Genomic DNA, 17,808 nt, shown 5'->3' with positions numbered 1-17,808 from the left:
GGCAAGCCAGAGAGCGCCGGAATAGAGAGGTCCAACCTATACATGTTTTCTTCCTGGGTATTTGTAACCCTTGTAATGCTGTATGGCAAGAATGGCTGAGCTCTTTGCTATGTTAAAGGGACCATCAAACACTATCTCTAGCTCTCTAGGGATGTAAAATCCCTCTTATTTGGTTACCCAGCTAAAAATATTGTTTACCCAGTTAACTAATAAAGAAGAGAGCAGGCGGAGGGGTCGTTCCAGGCCAAGCTGGAGCAGCCTCTGTCCACGGCGGGCCCCGTGTGGGGCTGGAGCGGCCCCTTGCCCGCAGTAGGTAGGGAGCTGCTCCAACCCCCACCAGTTAACCATTCACATCCCTAATGCTCTCCACCACATTTTACCTTTGTTCACAGGCATCAATATCGTCTGGACACCTCCAGATGCTGTATTTACGCTGAGCTGTTTGAGCTGGCTAGGTACCGTCAGCACAGCCTGTTGGGAACTAGATTGGTTTGAGTGGATCTTTAACAACCCTAAAAGAAAGGGTGGGGGGGAGGAGCAGACAGGGGGAAGACACATTAGACAATGCTTAGTTCAGTCTAGCCCCTACTATTTCTCTCCCTTTCTGCTTGAAATATGATGGTATAAGCTAACCTTTGGCTATCTTCTTAGCAAGCCAAGGCTCACAATGAATTATGAAACAAGTTTTTTGTTGAGCTGGATAGCTGCTAACACCCACAGATACATTAAATAACTATATTGCAATGCTTTGATATTTGCGGTGAGATTTATAGATAATATAGTATCACAAGCAGAAACTTGGGCCTTGCAAGTTCTTTAACAATAAGCACTTGCAAAGTAAAGCTAATAGTATACAGCATACTTAAGAGAGATTGATATAAATAACCATTTTAAATCATAGTTTAAGTAAGAGCAGGAAACCTTGATTTAAAATATTAATTTTAATTTTGTTTTTCATTTGAACTTTCCTAAAGAAAAGTCCATTCTCATTGGTTGGTTATAATCATTAAAACATGGTGATTTGCTACTAAGTATTGCTATTACATACTGCTATATACAAGAAAAAAACCTGTATCTTGAAAGGTTTTGCATTTAGTACTAACTGACATATTAAACCAAGGAATTGTTAACAGTAGTTAGTGAACTGAAGTATTAGGTGGCCAGATTTTCAAAAGTCATTTAGGCCTCTAAAGAAGCAGAAAGGCACCTAATGAGCTTTTTAAAAAGTAACTAAGCAGGCAGGTATCTAGCTCCCACTGAAATCATTGTACGGGTGCACAATGTGGAACCCAAGAGGCAAAGACAGTGGGTTTTGAAATTACAAAACGTCCATTAGCTTATTGGGTGGGAGATGCTCATTTTCCTAAAAGTGGCTACACTTCGCAAATTCTAATGCAAGATTAATTTTTAAAAAGCTAAGTATTTATCATACAGTGTTTGCCACACTAGAAAAGGCAGTTTACCCCCACTGTTTCTTTTAACATTCTTATAGAATTAGCAGCCCTCCCTCTGCCCTGGAAAAAAAAAGGGGACATAAATTTAAAAAAACCTCAAACAAAACTTCTAAGCCATGGATATAAACTAGTTCTGCTACAAGCCATCTAGATTAGCACAATTCCCATCAGAGGACATGGTCTTTGGTTTGAAGAGAACAGATTACACTGATTTCATCTGTTCACTGAAGAACTGGTGAATGAATCAGCAAAGCTGCCTGTTTAAAACAACTGTGATGCTAACAACAATGGGACACATCCAACGTGTATAATATACACAGTAAAGTGAGCTTTTCCTCTCTACACAGACCTTTCCCTCCCCACTCTGCTCCAAACTGATATACTATATAGACTCAGGGTATGTTTACACTGCAAGTGATACAGCAGCACAGCTGCAGCTATGGTGCTACAGAAGTGACAGAAGGGTTTTTCATTTCTATAGAAAATCCACTCCCTTGAAAGGCAGTAACTAGGTAGGGGAAGAATTCTTGTGTCAACCAAGTGATGTGTACACCAGTACTTCAGTTAGCTTAATAACATCTCCTAGCAACTTCACTAGGTTGACCTAAGTTTTAGTTATAGTCCAGGCCTCAGTGTCACTTATGTACCCTACTTCCCACTTCTAGTCTCAACTTAGATGGCATCATGCAGAGAAGAATTAACAAAACATGCCTGCAAGAATATTAAATGATAGCATCATGGGTTTCTACTTTTTACCAATTCTATAAACTATGTGAGTTAAGCACAGTAAATCTTCTTTGAGCTCTTCATTTTGTATGTACGCTGAAAGCCAATTATGCAGAAAAATGTAAAAGACAATAAATGGAAGATCAAAACAAAGAAAAAACACCCTACTTTTTGGCTTGATCGCTTCATTTTATTGCCTTATTTAATTCAAATGTTCCAGATTCAATTTAGTTCACTTTACTCTGTTTTTATAATCAGTTTTCTCCACCTCTCATTACTTTTCAAACAAAGTATACTAGATACACCATTAGAGAATTTGGCCCAGTGGGTTTGTAACACTACCAGCCAAAGAATTTGTCTCATTCTTTTCCCCACTCTTATGTCCAATATCTGCAGTATCAGTGCCCAGATCTCTTTAGCGTTTTCTCTTTGATACAACCATGTATTTGGGTAAGTGGCACCAAAATAGAGATTCCACACTAACTACTAATGGAAAGCTACAGTCATTAAGCTAACCAAAAACACTCAACATGCTAATGGCCTAAAGAAATCAATTTGCAAATTGTTCTTTTCATTGTTCTTTTGCAACCTGCTATCTGTAAGTGAAAAGTCATTTTACTGAGACAGGTTTTAGAAATTAGCACAAATAGCTAAATCTATAATTACTTTCTGGTAAGAGCTCAAAAATGCAGGTGCTCTGAATTCTACTGTTTACTGTACAAGGTATCTGAAAGAGTTATAACTCAAATCTAAATTTTAGTAATAACAGGCAGAAACCAAGTATATTACCTGATACAGCAGCTTTCCCAGAAACAGGGGTTGGTGTGGTCATCAAGGAAGCAACACTTACAACCGTAGAGGAAGCAGTTTTACCTGCTCCTGATGAACCAGACTGCCCCTGGTTTATACAGATTTGGTGCTGTTGCCCTGAGGGCTTTGTCACAGGACCCACACTGGAAGATGAACTGGAACCTGCCCCATCTACTTGCTATATTAAAGAGAGAGACATGGCAACATTAAATTCATTTAAAATAATGTGTAATAGTTCTAGAAAGGAGCCAAGATAAGTAAAAGCAACTGCATATATATCTCCACAATCTTATCATCTTTATATAACACTGTCATGTAAAAGTTCTTAAAAATATTTCCAAAAGATTTATAGTTCTCACCAGTTGCCTGTGCCCTGGGGTTCTGAGCGGGAATGAAACAGACCATACATGTAAGAAGCTTCAGGAGGTAGCCGAGTTAGTCTGCACTTTATAGACTAACAAAACATGCAGATGATATCATGAGCTTTCGTGGGCACAGCCCACTTTTTCAGATGACAGGAGTTTTGAGTTTAGGATGTGCAGACCCAAAATAAACAGGAGTGAGGGGGAGATGGGGTAGAAAACAAAAGGATGGGGGTGGGAAACAGGGAGCTAGAGGGAATCAGTAAGTAAGAATCTGAAGATTGGGTAGTTAAAATGAAGGAGATAAAAATCGAAGTCAATTGATAGTATCCTTCCTGACATAGGAATCTACACAAAGAGCTGTTCATCGCCTGTTAAGTTGATAGTATCCCAATCATCACATTAAATTCAATGGATGACTGGATAATGGACTGAGTCCACTAGCATGTGAATTTAATTTGCGGATGAACTCTAATTCCAATGCTTCTCTGTGTATCTGGCTAGTAGAATTGGTTTGTGACAAGACAGCCACTTATAATATACGTAAGAATTACCATGCTACCACTGGAACTTCATGAACAATGCTCAAGTTCCCTATTCACACAGGTGGCTTACTCATCTCCTTAGTGAGATGAGTTAGCATAGCATAGACGTTTATAAGAATCTTGAATACTTCACTGCTGCTCAGAATTCTAGAGCTGTGGTTCTCAACCAGGAGTATGTGTGCTTCTGGTGGTACACAGTGGTCTTCAAGGGAGTTCATCAACTCGTCTAATACTTGCCTAGTTTTATAATAGGGATGTTAGATTGTGTGTTTTTTAGTAATTGTATAGCTGCAACAATTTTTAATGGTTACGCGGTTCCTAATATGGTCCCTCAGGGGTGAGGCCAGAAGCCAGTGCAGTGGACCCACAAGCAGTCCTGCGACACCAGTGCTCGTGGGGAGACAGCCACGAGCCCCTGCTCCACTCTCTTGCTGCCTCTGATACACCAGCTAAGTCACTACTAACTAAAATATCATACAATGACTAGTTTATACTGAATTATAGACCATACCAGTGTTTCTCAACCTAAGCCCACACTTTATTTTGTAATTATCTGGTACAAATGAGAAAGTAAGCAATTTTTCAGTAATTGGCACTTTTGTATTTTTATTTCTGAGTTTGTGAGTTAGTAGTTTTTAAGAGAGGTAGAACTTGCAGTACACAAGACAAATCAGCCTCCTGAAAGGGGGACAGGAGTTTGGAAAAGTTGAGAACCACTGCTCTAGAGCCATGAGTAGAGAAAAGGAGAACATTTTGTCACTTTCATTTTAGTGCGTCACCAATGGCTCAACTAACAGCTCAGTTAATGTTTTATCCACATCTTAGCAACAATACATTGTTCAGTCAGGAGACATGTAAAAGGGACACTGGTAACTTAAATTCATACAGAAGTGTGATTCGTTCCTTTTGTGATCTTAGGGTTTTGCACTGCCACTGTTCATCATAGTATTTGAGCAGCTTCAGCATAACACAGATGGGCAACAGAAACACCCCTAGAGGTCTCTGGCTCTTCTCCCTTTTGGAGACAAACTGTGGATGGGTGACCAGCATTGTGAATGTAATTCTAGTAAAAATGGAAAGAGGCACCTAAGATTATAATAACTGAAAGATTAGAGGGAAAATATTTAATTTTTTCTTTATGCATTTGACAACACTTTGCCTATGGTCAATTTCACTCCTTTGTCTGTGCAGTTAGTTTGCCTTATTTTTGTAGATCTTTCACATAGCAACAGGCAAGAGAAAAACTCAAAAATATGAAAATCGGATTCAACACACACACACACACACACACACACACACACACACACACACACACCCCTCTCACTAAACTAAAAAAATGGTAGTTTCACCATGGATGTTGCTGTTTCACCCACTCAGAGTAGGAATGGGAGTATAAGGGATAAGTCAATAGAAGGGTTAAGGTTATTTTCCTGACAGGATCATATTAGTACACCTGTAAGTGTCCTTCATCACATAAATACTACAATTTCAACAGGACTGAAATAAGAATTTAAAAAGGTAGAGCAAAATTAAGTACCTAAGTGCTTAAAAACACTTATGTCTCATTTTCAAAAATGACTTAGGCACTCAGAAACTTAAGTCCCATAGACTTTCAATAAGATCCAAGCTCCTAATGCCAGAGTCATTTTTGAAAACCGGGCTTAGGTGTTCCTGAATTTTTGCCAGTAGCCTTTATTTAAATTATACAAGTTAGAATATAACTGGCAGTGGACCAAAGTTACACTTTGAGAAAGCCAAAAAACTGAGGTTCCCTCTGGATTATCTCTTTCCCAATAGTTTTGGAATTTAAATGTGGAGCCACTATGGGATGTCTCCCTTTGGGAAAAAGAGGAGGATCAAATTTTGAATGCTGCCAAATTCACAGGACTATGAATCTTGCAGGCTTCCAACCTATAGGAGGATAGGCAGATTAGTATCAGTGATCTACGATGATCATTACTAGGTAACTGCTGCTGGTTATTTGTTGCACTGTTGTATGGAGACCTTTAAGCACTTTGCAATTTCCTGTCTCCTCATCTAAATTCAGTATATGTATTTGAAGCCTGAAAGTCTGACCAGGGCGCATGATGCAAGATCTTTCTTTTGGATAAAACCTTTCCATCAGGACTGGATTTACTCTAGATTTCAAAAATAGATACTTATAATCCACATACCTCTAGATCTGCAAAAGGAAGAACACACACAACAGTACTTTGGGGACCTCGCTATGCAGCTCTAGTTTACCAGTGTGGTACCCAGTGATGGGTATTATAGAAAATCCAAGACAGATAACAGATGATGATTAAAACCAGAAAATTAAAGGAGAAACAGTGTAAGTTTTAACAGAAACTGGTTTAGTTATGACAACTTCTGTCTTGGGTAGTTATGACAACCTTTGTGCTGTTTTCAACCTCTAGCACTTTCCACAGATTATGATAAAATATGCCCAAATGGCAAAACAACAAAGTTAACAATGCTGAAGAAAAAAAGTTACTGATGGAAAAAAACAGTGAAGTCATTTCTCTAAAATGAATTGGTTAGGAACTAAAGATTACATATAGTTACAGACACCTGCAGATACCTGTGTAAAGCTTTTGTCTTCCTACCAACCCAAAGTTGATTAGGCATGTATGTCAGTGCACACATGTTGATAAAGCATAAAGTTTGTTCCTCCTCCCATTGGAGGTCACAAGCAAGTGAACTAGGAGGCACCCAAATGCAGTGTAGTCCATGCCAAATTAATGCAAGAATGAAGCAAAGAATTAGAACAGAAGCACTCCAAATCTCATGTATACCTGTCTTAAATGTCTCTGTCTCCTGGACATTTTGCTTGACTTTTATATCCCTGTTATAATCTACTTGCAATGGTTCTCACCTGTGCAACTCCATTTGCAGGGAGGGACATGGCTGGGGTCGTGGCCGCAGTAATCACCCCTCCAGATACTCTTAGAACAGTGGTGCCGGGTTTGGAAAGCTGAGAGGAAGCTGGAACGGATTTCAACGAACCATCTGATATTTTCATCAGTGATGTTTGTCCACTAGGAGCAGCCTTCAAAAGAGTTCAGTTTAACGGAAACCATTCCAATGATGTCTTTTTTGTATTAGAGCAGAAAAAAATCAGAATACTTCCCAGGGCAAGAGGAGATGTTTTTGAAGCCAGATCATTAAGCTTAATTTGACAATTGTTTATAAATTGCTCATTTTCTAAAGTTAAGTCTACCTTTTCAGAAGTGACCCAATTTTGGGGGGATCAAAGTGAGAGACTCTAAAAAGGACCTAATTTTCAGAGAAATTGAATTTTTTTGCACCTGCAAATAGGTTGCTAAGAAGTCTATGAGCTGGTCTACCAGGCAGGAATATGGGACATTTTCAAGACTCAATTTTTGGATCCAAATAAAACTAGGTGCAATATTGTGTACAATTATCTGCATTATACATATGCAGGTACCACGGTGTGAAAATCTGGCTCAACATTTCACATATTGTACAAGTACGTGTTTTGGGCTTTTTTCAAAGGCTAAAGATGTCTTTTTTTCTTTTAGTTAAGATTTTTTTTTAATAGCCAATCTGTGGCAGTGAAAATGCAAAATAAACACAAAATCTGTTGCTTACCTAAATAAATCCAAAGGAGGGCTGAAATATTTTGTACAATTGGTTACAGTATCCTTTGCCCCCACCCCTCCATGAGACAATGCATATAATCTGAAGAGAGACAAACCTGGTATGTGAATGTTACCTGGGCAAATAAAGCAGTCTTCTGTCCGGTTATTACTTTTAATGTTTGCTGCCCTTGAGTGGAAGATGCTCCGACTCCTACATTGCCCTGAACAACTGATGCCGGTGTCAACTGCTTTCCAGAATTCTGGGGAGATGGCTGACCAACTAAAAATGTGCCCTGGTCCAAAAATAAGTTACTTGGGTTAGGCTCTCTGAGTGGAAATCAAATGGTATGAAAAATTGAATTCTGCATCAGTAACAAGACAGTGACATTTGTAACTTTTCTCCGTGATCTGAGATTTTAATTTAAACAAAGATTTCTTATCTTTCAGGTTGCACACACTAATCAGATTTGCTACCGTCATTTGGAGTTAAAAGAAATACGAGAGCCCGTATATCTTCTTCACTGACTTCAAAAGGTCTTAGAGGAAACTTCACTCTACCTAGCAGTGAGAATTCACAGGGCTCAAAGCATTTTTAACAAAAAGTTTTTTTAAAGCACTTTGCAGTTAATTATGGTGGACATTTTTGCTAGAGGCAAGATGGAAAGTGATATTATGTGACACATTGGAAGTGTGAGAATCCAAAAGAAAAGGTCACAAGCCAGGTTCCAATCTGGTTAGAGATGTCCATTGTAATTTAAGAAACCTCACATAATTCACAGTTTATTCACTTATTACCTCATGAATGTTCAGAGACTGCTGGGATGAGAGAAAAGGAGTGGGGGGCAATTTTCCCTTCCACTTCAAAGCCTAATTCCACAAAGGCCACGTTAACAGCAGAGCTAGCTGTGCTAGCCCTCACAGCAGCAGGAGACCCCATTTTAACAGACAAGGCAGTGGCCCCAAAGTCCTTCCCTGCCTACCATGACTTAATGACCACCTCTCACCTGCTTTTTTTCCAATGTCCTCTTTTTTAACCCTGGCTTTGCTTCATATTGATCACCTTTGCTTTTTCTCCCCAACCCCTTGCTCCTACATCTTCATGACTAGTGCTCTCCCTGCCTGCAATTTTCATTGTAGGGATGTTAAAATGTTTAACCAGTTAACAGCTGCACTTAATTGTTTTAATATAGGCACTGCTGCCTAGCTCACTGCACAGCCCCACTGCTTACCTGTTAACTGTTTAACATCCCTATTTCATTATCTCCAATCTTCTTTTCTTGCCCCTTGGGCTGCCTCCCTGACCTCTAGGTCTTCTGGTATTTTCCCCGTGGACACTCCCCAGCCCCCTCTACCCCCCCCCCCCCCCCCGATTTGGAGATGGCCTCTACCTCTCCTCACCCATTTTGGGGGAAATGCACTTGCACCCTGGTGTCATTCATTGGTAATGTTCTCTCCTCCCCCCATTCCCTGAGCTACAATAGCAGTGCTCTCTACACTACACAACAGTCCACAGCGAATAGCACACAACCCTCAAAGGTGAGGGAGGGCACAAGACACACTGACAGCTGCAGTGAGTGAGGGTGAGTAGGGCAAAGTGTGTCTCCAGAGGGGTTTGGCTTCCTCATAATTTGAAACTCATCTACTACAGAAACAGAGGCTGGGCATCACTGGATCAGTTACAATGCTGGACGACTCTGACCTGTGGTGTCTGCTTGAGGATGTAGGATGTGTAGGTGAGGTGCTGGGATAAGCCACTACTTGTGCTTTGGGCTGCTCCTGTTCCTCCTCCTCCTCCTCCACTCGTAGAAGAGCCTGACTGGAGATCTGTAACAAGAATCAAAGCAATGACTCTGCAGAGTTCAAGTTATACTGTGCAGAAATTCACTTCTTTCCATCAGCACCCTATTCCTCACACACACCTCTGTCCTTTGCAGAGGCAGCTGCTGAGGTATTAGCATGCACATAGCTTTAAAGGCACTGTGCGTCGCATGCTACCCATGCTTCACAAGTGAGCAGCATCTATTCATCATTTTTCAATGCAGTGGCCAGTGTGATTCTGAGGGTGATATTGTGTTCTCTCACTATGTTCTGGAAACAAACTGAAAGGGAGCACGGCTGCTTGTGGGCACACAGAGGTCTGTTTTGCAGTCTCTACAGCCAGAAGCAGATGCAAACCAGCAATTTAATAGCTCTTTCAACAGCCTCTTGCAGATCATGAATAATAAATGAAATCCTACTAATGACCTGCAAGCTAAGGATTTTGCTTTTACATCAGATACACTTACCTAGTGTTTGCACATATTTCAGAGTAGTTACAGAGCGCTCCCCAATAATTACTTTGCACAGAAAGAATCTAAGGCTGCATTTGAACTCTCTTACTAAGCCACACCGAGAGCAGTGTGACCCCAGTCTTATTTTCAGTCTCTTACTAAACAACCACGTGAGCAAAATGGTAATCGTTTTCCCAGAGAATCATGTATTTGCTTTACCTAGGGCCAGATGGTTTTACAGTCCTTTTTCCTATGGGACTGTACTCAGCCTACCTCAGTCCCAAGCAATGGGTGGGGCTCCCACAAATGCACCGCAGCCAAAAACAGCTAGTTAAAGTCTATTTCAGCACATCCATCCATCCACCCACCCACCCACCATCCCATCCCCCTGCTCTTGGTTATAGGCTCATGTGCTGCACTTTAACTCCTCCTGTCTTCTTGGTGTCAATACCAACAGTGGTCAGAAAATGGGCAAACATTTGGATTTTTTTTTCCTTTTCCAATGAAAATTTGAAAATTATCAAAGAAAGCAGACACTTTTCTACAAAACATGTCATTTGGTCAAAACCCCCGTTTTCCATTAAATAAAGTTTTGACCAGCTCTGGTCAATACCCTTCATAAACTTGCCCAGTTTATCTTCCCTCTCTTCTCTTCCCCCCCTCCCCCTCTGATTCTAGGCTCTCTCAGGTGTGGCATAGCTACAATACCTTTATATGATGCCTTTGCCCTTTCTGTATAATTCGGTCCCTTGAGCTCCCTGGTCATTTTTGTTGCCCATTGGAAATTTCCCTCCAGTTTGTCTATTTCTATTAATTTTGGGTTCAAAACTGAAGGGAATATTCTGGGCACCACTGTACCCGAATTAGACACATTATGCAACAACTTTGTATAAGTAGCCTAAGATAGCACTGGGCTTTCCTATAGCAGCCACACATACTGCAAACTATTTAGTCATCAACCTAACTCTCTTAGCAATAGTGCTGCCCAGCCTTTTTCCGCAATGGCTCCGATCCAAAGCCCACACAACTCAATAGGCATCTTTCTATCAACTTCACTGAATTTTGGATCAAATCCTACATGAACATTTGTGTTTTAGATCATTTCCCCCTCAGACAGATCAGTTTGTCTTTTTCCCAAGACAAATTTCCTTTTGTTATTTTCTGCTCATGTTTCCAGTTTCTCTTTCTAATATTTCTCATGAGTTTTTACAACTTCTTTCAATTTAATGTCAGCTGCAGGTTTCAGGAATGTGCTGCATACTCTTTTTTCTGGATTACTAACGAAGGGTTAAAAAACCATCTCACTTGCTGTAATTTTCTTCTTACTTCACCACTATCTGTAGTTATTGCTTTAAAAAAACAACTGATCATCAGGGGACGACTTAAATAAAAGAGCTCTCATGCATCTCCTCACTGAACAGTCCATGTTTTTGGTGAGCAAAGAACCTTGCTCTATTACTAACTCCCAAAGTACCAGAATAAAAGGCAAAATGCTTAACACATTAATTACAAAATGATTACATTATTTAACGCATTAGATTTCCCTGCAAGACTAACTAGCATTGTTTGTGGCTCTCAGTATGGCTCCTTGAGGTATCAGAAGCAGTTTTCCTTTTCCTGAAGGGTTCTTGCTGTTGGTGGTAAGGTACAGTTTGGTGCCAGGTGGTAAATTTGCCAGGTTTGCCAGATTTGTGGCTGGCAACTGCAGTGTAGCCATCACTAGAAATGGAATAAAAACAGAAAACCGTGTTAAAAATTCAGGTTTGCAGAATATGATTCATAATAAAATCTGGGCAACTGAAATAAAGTTGGAACAAAGGAGTGGCTAACCAATGAACACGGTGCACAACAGTGATAATTCTGTGCTTGCAGCACTTTATACAGCACTAGGTATTTCTTCTGTGGAAGAAAGTTTTATATATAAATTATTATTTATTACTAAACTAGCCCAATTCTAAGATATTTTGCCTACAGCTCTCTTAGCATGTTATTTTGACTAGGTGTTCCCCTCTTCTTCGGAAATAGAGCTGCATTTGGAGTAATACTAGAGTACAACAGCGTTCCAAAATGAATTAGAATCTGAATTTTGTAATCCAAGTTGTAAAGTTACTTTACCTGAACCTTGAGATCCACTTTTCTGAACCCCTGCTGAAGTCACCTGAGCCTTTGTTAAAGTTTGCACAGGTTGGGCAACAATTGTTCCACCACCTCCACTCACAATGGCTTTTGCTACTCCTTGGGTTACAACCTGCTTTGGACCAACAGCTTTTGCTACTGAAGAGCTGGATTTTGCCACAAGTATCTGACCACCACTGATAGCCACAGCTTGTTTCACTGTTGACTGTAAAGTAGAACCGGCAGGAACCCCAACGACCTGTAATAAATAAGCATCTGATGACATGCTTCATGCAGGATTTCCCTGGTACAGCACCTGGAGAGAGTTAACATTCCACCTGGTAGGTTACCCGAGAAATAAGTATATAATTTCAGGGCACTTCAGAAGTTAAATAAGCTGACAAGTTACCCATTCTAAACAACCACCACAATGGGGACTCAAACACATTCAAATATAAACTGAGGCCATCAGTCAGGGTGCATCTACACTGCACCTGTAGCTACGCAAATTGCCATGGCGCCTGTCGGGGCATTTATGTGCGCCCGCAGAATGATCTGGGCCAGCTCTGGCCCGGGCACGCGGCGCTGGCCCCGGGCACACAGCACATGGGTGGCCCCACCCCTGGATGTATGGCACATGGGCGGCCCCGCCCCGGGTGCCCAGCAGTCCCAAAAGGTTGGGGACCACTGGTGTAGGGTATTCACAAAAGTCTGGATTGTGGTTATGCCTGAAAACCAGGAAGCTCTTCAGAAAACATTTGGTGAAAGGCTATATTAGACAAGGATTGTAGCCTAAATTTTAGTTCTAGAAAGTTTTTGTTTTGTTGGTAACCATTTCTCTTTCTGTTATTCTTACCCAATACTCACTGTCTCTATGATGCTCTACTTTTTGTTAAACAATTTGTTTGTTTTCACCATAAACAAATGAGTCACTTACTACAAAGGTTCTGATTCTCTCTCTTTTGGGACAATTAGTGTGAGTGTCCAGTGACAGGGGCTAGATGTTATACAGGAGCACTCCTGGGGTGTTTGAGGCCTGGGATTACTCTGTATTAATCTGCAAGGCAAATATAAGAGCTGGCAGGGTCCTGAGGAGTTTGTTGGGGGGTAGCTAACTGGCTGAATGTCTAGGATCTGACATAGTCCAGTACTAGCAAGTCTCTCTCGCAGAGGCAAAGTGGTAACATTCTGACTAACGGTTGTGGAGAAAGTTTCAGCTGCCTCGTTAAAATCAACTTCAGGCCCAATGTTTAACTCACAAACAGCTTCAGTTTTGTAAGCAGACAATACATCCATGCAAATATTACATTTGTGCACGCACCTACTTAAGCAAAAGGGTAGTTTAAAGAACAATTAACTCATGTAACTACTAATGTATTTTTTTGCTTACATAGGCCTGTGTGCTTGGCAGGTAGATTTCACTGTATACAATTCAGAGTGGATAGAAAGGATGGAATTTAGGCTTTTTAATGTCTTGACTGTTCAGACACTTAGATGCTAAACTCCAAGAATGCCCCAGCTGACCAGAATCAGCCGCTGTTCAGTTTCAGCAGCATCTGAATCAGGGACGCCTGGGGCAGAGCAGCTGGGGTGCTGCCGGGTTGGTCCCGTAGCGCCGCCCCTCGGCACTGTGGGACCAACCCGGCAGCACTCCAGCTGCTCTGCCCCAGGCGTCCCCAAGAGCACCCTAGCTGCTCTGCCCCCGGCTTTCCCAATTCAGCTGCTGGTCAGTTTCAGCAGTGGCTGAATCGGGGAAAGCCAGGCGCAGAGCAGTTCCAATTCTCCAGCTGCCTGGAGTACTTCAGGGTTCTTGAGTTCCCATCAGGAGTGCCGGAGCATTGGATGCCAGACCAATGGAGTTTTACTGTACTTATGAAAAATAAAAGAATATGATTTCCCCCTACAGCTGAACTTGAAACTGAATCCTAGTACTCCTTCATGCACGGTCCCTCCGCCAGTCTAAGGCAACAGTACAGAAGTGGCTGGTTTCCTACGACCTTCCCCCAGACTGAAAGAGCATCATTGACTGCTGCCTGATATGCCCCTAGGTGTGCATCCAGGCAGTTTAAGACATCAAAGCATTCAATACCTTCGATTGCGTGGTCCCCTCTCCTGAGCTCATGATCTGCTTCTGTGGTGACAAAGCTATCATGTGACCCCCCTTCACAGCAACATATTGGTGCCCTGAGGTCTGTGAGGTTGTCCCAGTCACCGGTAGCTGTGGCTGCTGGGGCAGCTCTCCAGGCTCCTGCTTTATTATCACCTTTTCATAAAGAAAACTGAGTCAAACAAACAGCTTTACTCTCCAGATGAAATCCTGCTCTGCAAGCATCAGTCTGCCCCAAATATGGCCTGCATTCCGGAAAAAACCCCAGATCTTTGATAGATCCTTTTCAGCCCTGCTAGATTAAATAAAAGGTGTACCATATTCATTTAAGTTATGACCTCTGTTACCATAGCTTCTCGGCACCCTGAATGTATCTATGCCCCAACCACTCTTTATCCCCATCTGGGAAACTGAGGCACAGAGACAGAGGCTTCGACTAGACTACAGACTTTTTGTGCAAGAAGCTGGTGTCGGAAAAGATCTTCCGCAAAAACTTTTCGCAAGAGAGCATCCAGACTGCCTGGATCCTCTCTCAAAAGTCAGTAGTGATTGCTAGCGACAGAATGGCCCCTGTGCTTTCTCCTCTTCCCTCTTCTTGTGCAAAAAACCCCTCTTCCCCATCCACACACTCCCTTTTGTGCAAGAGCTGTTGTGCAAAATGGCATTCTTCTTCGTAAAATGAAATTACTTATTGCACAAAACCCCTTCATCTTTCTATTTACTTGCACAAAAACGCACTTGAGGTGTGGATGCTCTGCGAGTTTTTGCGGAAAAATTGCTATTTTTCTGCAAAAACTCTGTAGTGTAGACAGCTTGAGTGACTTGGTCAAGGTTATACAGGAAGTCTGGTGGAGCAGAGCATCACACATGGGTTTCCTGTTTCCCACGCTAGTGCTGTAAACACTGCACTATCTTTCCTCTCTCACCCACGTTAACTTGTAATGTAAAGGAATTAAGGTAGGCACTCATAACTCTGGCCTAAATTAGGCCAGAGACAGAGGCTTCGACTAGACTACAGACTTTTTGTGCAAGAAGCTTGTGTCGGAAGAGATCTTCTGCAAAAAAAATTAGGATGGAAGTCCTTATCTATCAGATCATGCTGCTCATTCCCCTTTAAGGGGTGAGAGCAGCAATGTCTCTCAACAGATGACACGTGCCACAGGACTCCTTGCCACGTGTTACTACAGTTGATTAAAAAGAAATTGGGATGAGTGACACTTAAGGAAGTAGACTTAAATACCAATATTTGACATGCAGAAATACTGGAGTATTATTAGGTATGGAAAATAGCCAAAGTCTCAAAACTTATTAGGCAAGAAAAGCACAACTTTGGTAGATTTGGTAGCACATGGCAGCGGTTCATCGAAGAAAAGGATGAAGAAGATAGAAGGGAAACAGAAAAGGGAAAGAAGGCAGAGGAACAATCAAGCCAACATAACAGAATAGCAGTCAAGACTAATCTGCTGACAGTTGCAAGAGTTACATGAGTTGGGAAACTAAAACAAGACAAGTAGCAGTTGGGCCAAGGAGACACACTTCCAAACTGCTCTAGAAGAGTTACATGCTTTGTGATGGAACTCAGTCTGGAATGATACTATCAGAGCATGCATCCATGTAAAAAGCCAAGAACAGACATCAAATACCTTTGTGAAAGCTCCAAGTCCGCCTGTGACAGATTTAGGGCTTTGCGCCTTAGAATGACTCCCAATTGGACAAAGGGGTGGCATAGTTGCAAATAAAGAATCTTCTTGCTATGAATGAATACATATGGCACACAGTTAGGTGACAAAATGATGACTGCCTGTATTCACATTACTGATAAGTAACTGAGGGCATTCTGGGTTATCTGTACTGATATGGTAGTCATATTGATCACAGGATACGAGACAAAGTAGCTAAAGTATTATGAGAGTCACTGTTTTTATGGCTCAATTTGTAACCCACCCTACCATCTTCTAATCTTTAGTTACCCACTTTAAACAGTTTCCTACAGCTTTTGTGAACCCCTTATGCTTAACCTGTCCCACCTTATATTTAGCTAAACACTGGATACCCTCTACAGACCTCAGAAAAAGCCCTGTGAAGGTCAAAAGCTTGTATCTTCCACCAAAACAAGTCATTCCAGTTAGAGATGTGAACACACACAACAGAATTTTTTCTACCCTTACAAAATTTTATGGTACCAGCATAGCGGAAGACACACTGAGATTTACAGGAAGCAGACATCCATTTATTTTTCTAATTAACTTCTGATTCCTAATGGTGTTACCTTGAAAATGTGTAATTCATTCAATGTGAATGGTGTGCATCTTTGGATTATTCTGATTTGTTCGACAATGCATAGAATTAATTGCTCTCAACCAGTGAATTAAGAATAAACAGTATTAGCACTGTTAACCAGCAGTCAGACTGTTTTTTAAAGAATATGGGGCATGCACAAATCACAATTTAAAATTGCTGCTTTACATTTGCTGTCTCAAAAATGTAAAAACTTTTAATTTTATTTCTTAAGAAAAAGGGATATTCAGGATCACTTTGGGACAAGTCTAAGGACTGGCATTCTTACTGTGAAATTACTAGATGGGAATATAGGCTTCATTTTACTTAACAGATCTTTTCACATGTACATACAGGTCAAAATTCCTACGTTACAGATTCTCAGAGATGGACCTGGATGTAAAGGAACATTCTGTGTCTCAATTAAAGAAGAAATCTTTCTAGATTGGATGGCAATTATAAAACAACCTAAACTCAATAATTATTGTATATGCTGAACAAGCTAAGAAAGCTCCAGCAGCCCAAATGCTTCACCAACCACTTTCAAAAGGAGGCATCTCTAATTCCAGTAGCCTGCCAAATATACCCTTCTCTGTAAAGGAAATGGAGCAAATTTTATCTGAAATAATACAGCCCCACACCTTTCCAGCTCAGATCTTATTCATTCTCAATTTTCAATCACTTACTCCACATTTGTCTGTGATACATACTAGGGATGTTAAATTTAGTTTATTCAACCAATCGACTATGGATGGATTTTCCATCGACTAGTCAATTAGCAGGGGAGCTACAGAGGGGTTAGCTCCCGGCCCAGGGAGCTAACCCTGCTGTGACTCTGTCTTTTAAATGTATTAAGAGCTGGTAGGCTCTTAAAACATTTAAAAGGCTGAAGAGCAGCCGTGGGGACCCAGCGTGAGCTAAAAGGCTAAAAGCACAGCAGGGGGACAGCTGAGTTCTGCTCTCACTGGGTCCCCCGCTGTGCTTTAGCCTTTTAAATGTATCAAGAGGCTGCCAGCTCTCAATACATTTAAAAGGCTGGAGCTCAGAAGTAGGGACTCCGCATGAGCTGGGCCAGCTGATTCCCAGCTTGTGCCAGGTTCCCCTGCTGCACACCAGCACACTTTAAATGTAAAAAGGCTGGAGCACAGTGGGGGACCCAGCACAAGCCAGGAATCAGCTGTCCCAGCTCACATTGTGTCCCTACTGCTGCTCTTCAGTCTTCTAACTGTATTAAGAGCCTAACAGCTATTAATACATTTAAAAGGCAGAGCTGCAGCAGGTTTGGCTCCTGGAGCCAGGAGCTAACCCTGCTGCAGCTCCCCCACTTATCGACTAGTCGATGGAAATCTGTTCTTTTGAGGAAGGTAGCTGTAAATCCACTGAATATTTGCTCTTGGCCTGATATTAATGTATCTGTTGTGAAAAATATTCAGAAGTGAGCTTAAAATGTGCACCTCTTCTTAAATCTGATACTATCACCGAACAAGTTAAAAAAAAAAAGACCCGAGTCTTTTACAGAACAGGCTCTTTGAAAAAGGAG

The 17,808-nt window shown here is 41.3% G+C and overlaps 1 protein-coding gene across 4 annotated transcripts in view; it reads right to left on the bottom strand.

Annotated features, from left to right (window-relative positions):
- Nucleotides 1–17,808, bottom strand: part of YEATS2 (YEATS domain containing 2) — an 82,450-nt gene that overhangs the window by 25,211 nt on the left and 39,431 nt on the right. For all 4 annotated transcript variants that reach the window (XM_075937463.1, XM_075937461.1, XM_075937465.1 and 1 more), the window contains 9 exons: nucleotides 15,635–15,742; nucleotides 13,974–14,147; nucleotides 11,885–12,143; nucleotides 11,327–11,488; nucleotides 9,199–9,323; nucleotides 7,634–7,792; nucleotides 6,773–6,946; nucleotides 2,970–3,168; nucleotides 381–512 (listed from right to left, as the gene is read on the bottom strand). In XM_075937463.1, coding sequence (XP_075793578.1) covers nucleotides 381–512; nucleotides 2,970–3,168; nucleotides 6,773–6,946; nucleotides 7,634–7,792; nucleotides 9,199–9,323; nucleotides 11,327–11,488; nucleotides 11,885–12,143; nucleotides 13,974–14,147; nucleotides 15,635–15,742 — 1,492 coding nt within the window. The remainder of the gene's footprint in view (nucleotides 1–380; nucleotides 513–2,969; nucleotides 3,169–6,772; nucleotides 6,947–7,633; nucleotides 7,793–9,198; nucleotides 9,324–11,326; nucleotides 11,489–11,884; nucleotides 12,144–13,973; nucleotides 14,148–15,634; nucleotides 15,743–17,808) is intronic.

Source organism: Pelodiscus sinensis, chromosome 10 (assembly GCF_049634645.1).
Source record: "Pelodiscus sinensis isolate JC-2024 chromosome 10, ASM4963464v1, whole genome shotgun sequence".
NCBI lineage: Eukaryota > Metazoa > Chordata > Testudines > Trionychidae > Pelodiscus > Pelodiscus sinensis.
Note: the sequence above shows the minus strand (reverse complement) of the source record. Positions and strands in the feature narration are given on the sequence as shown.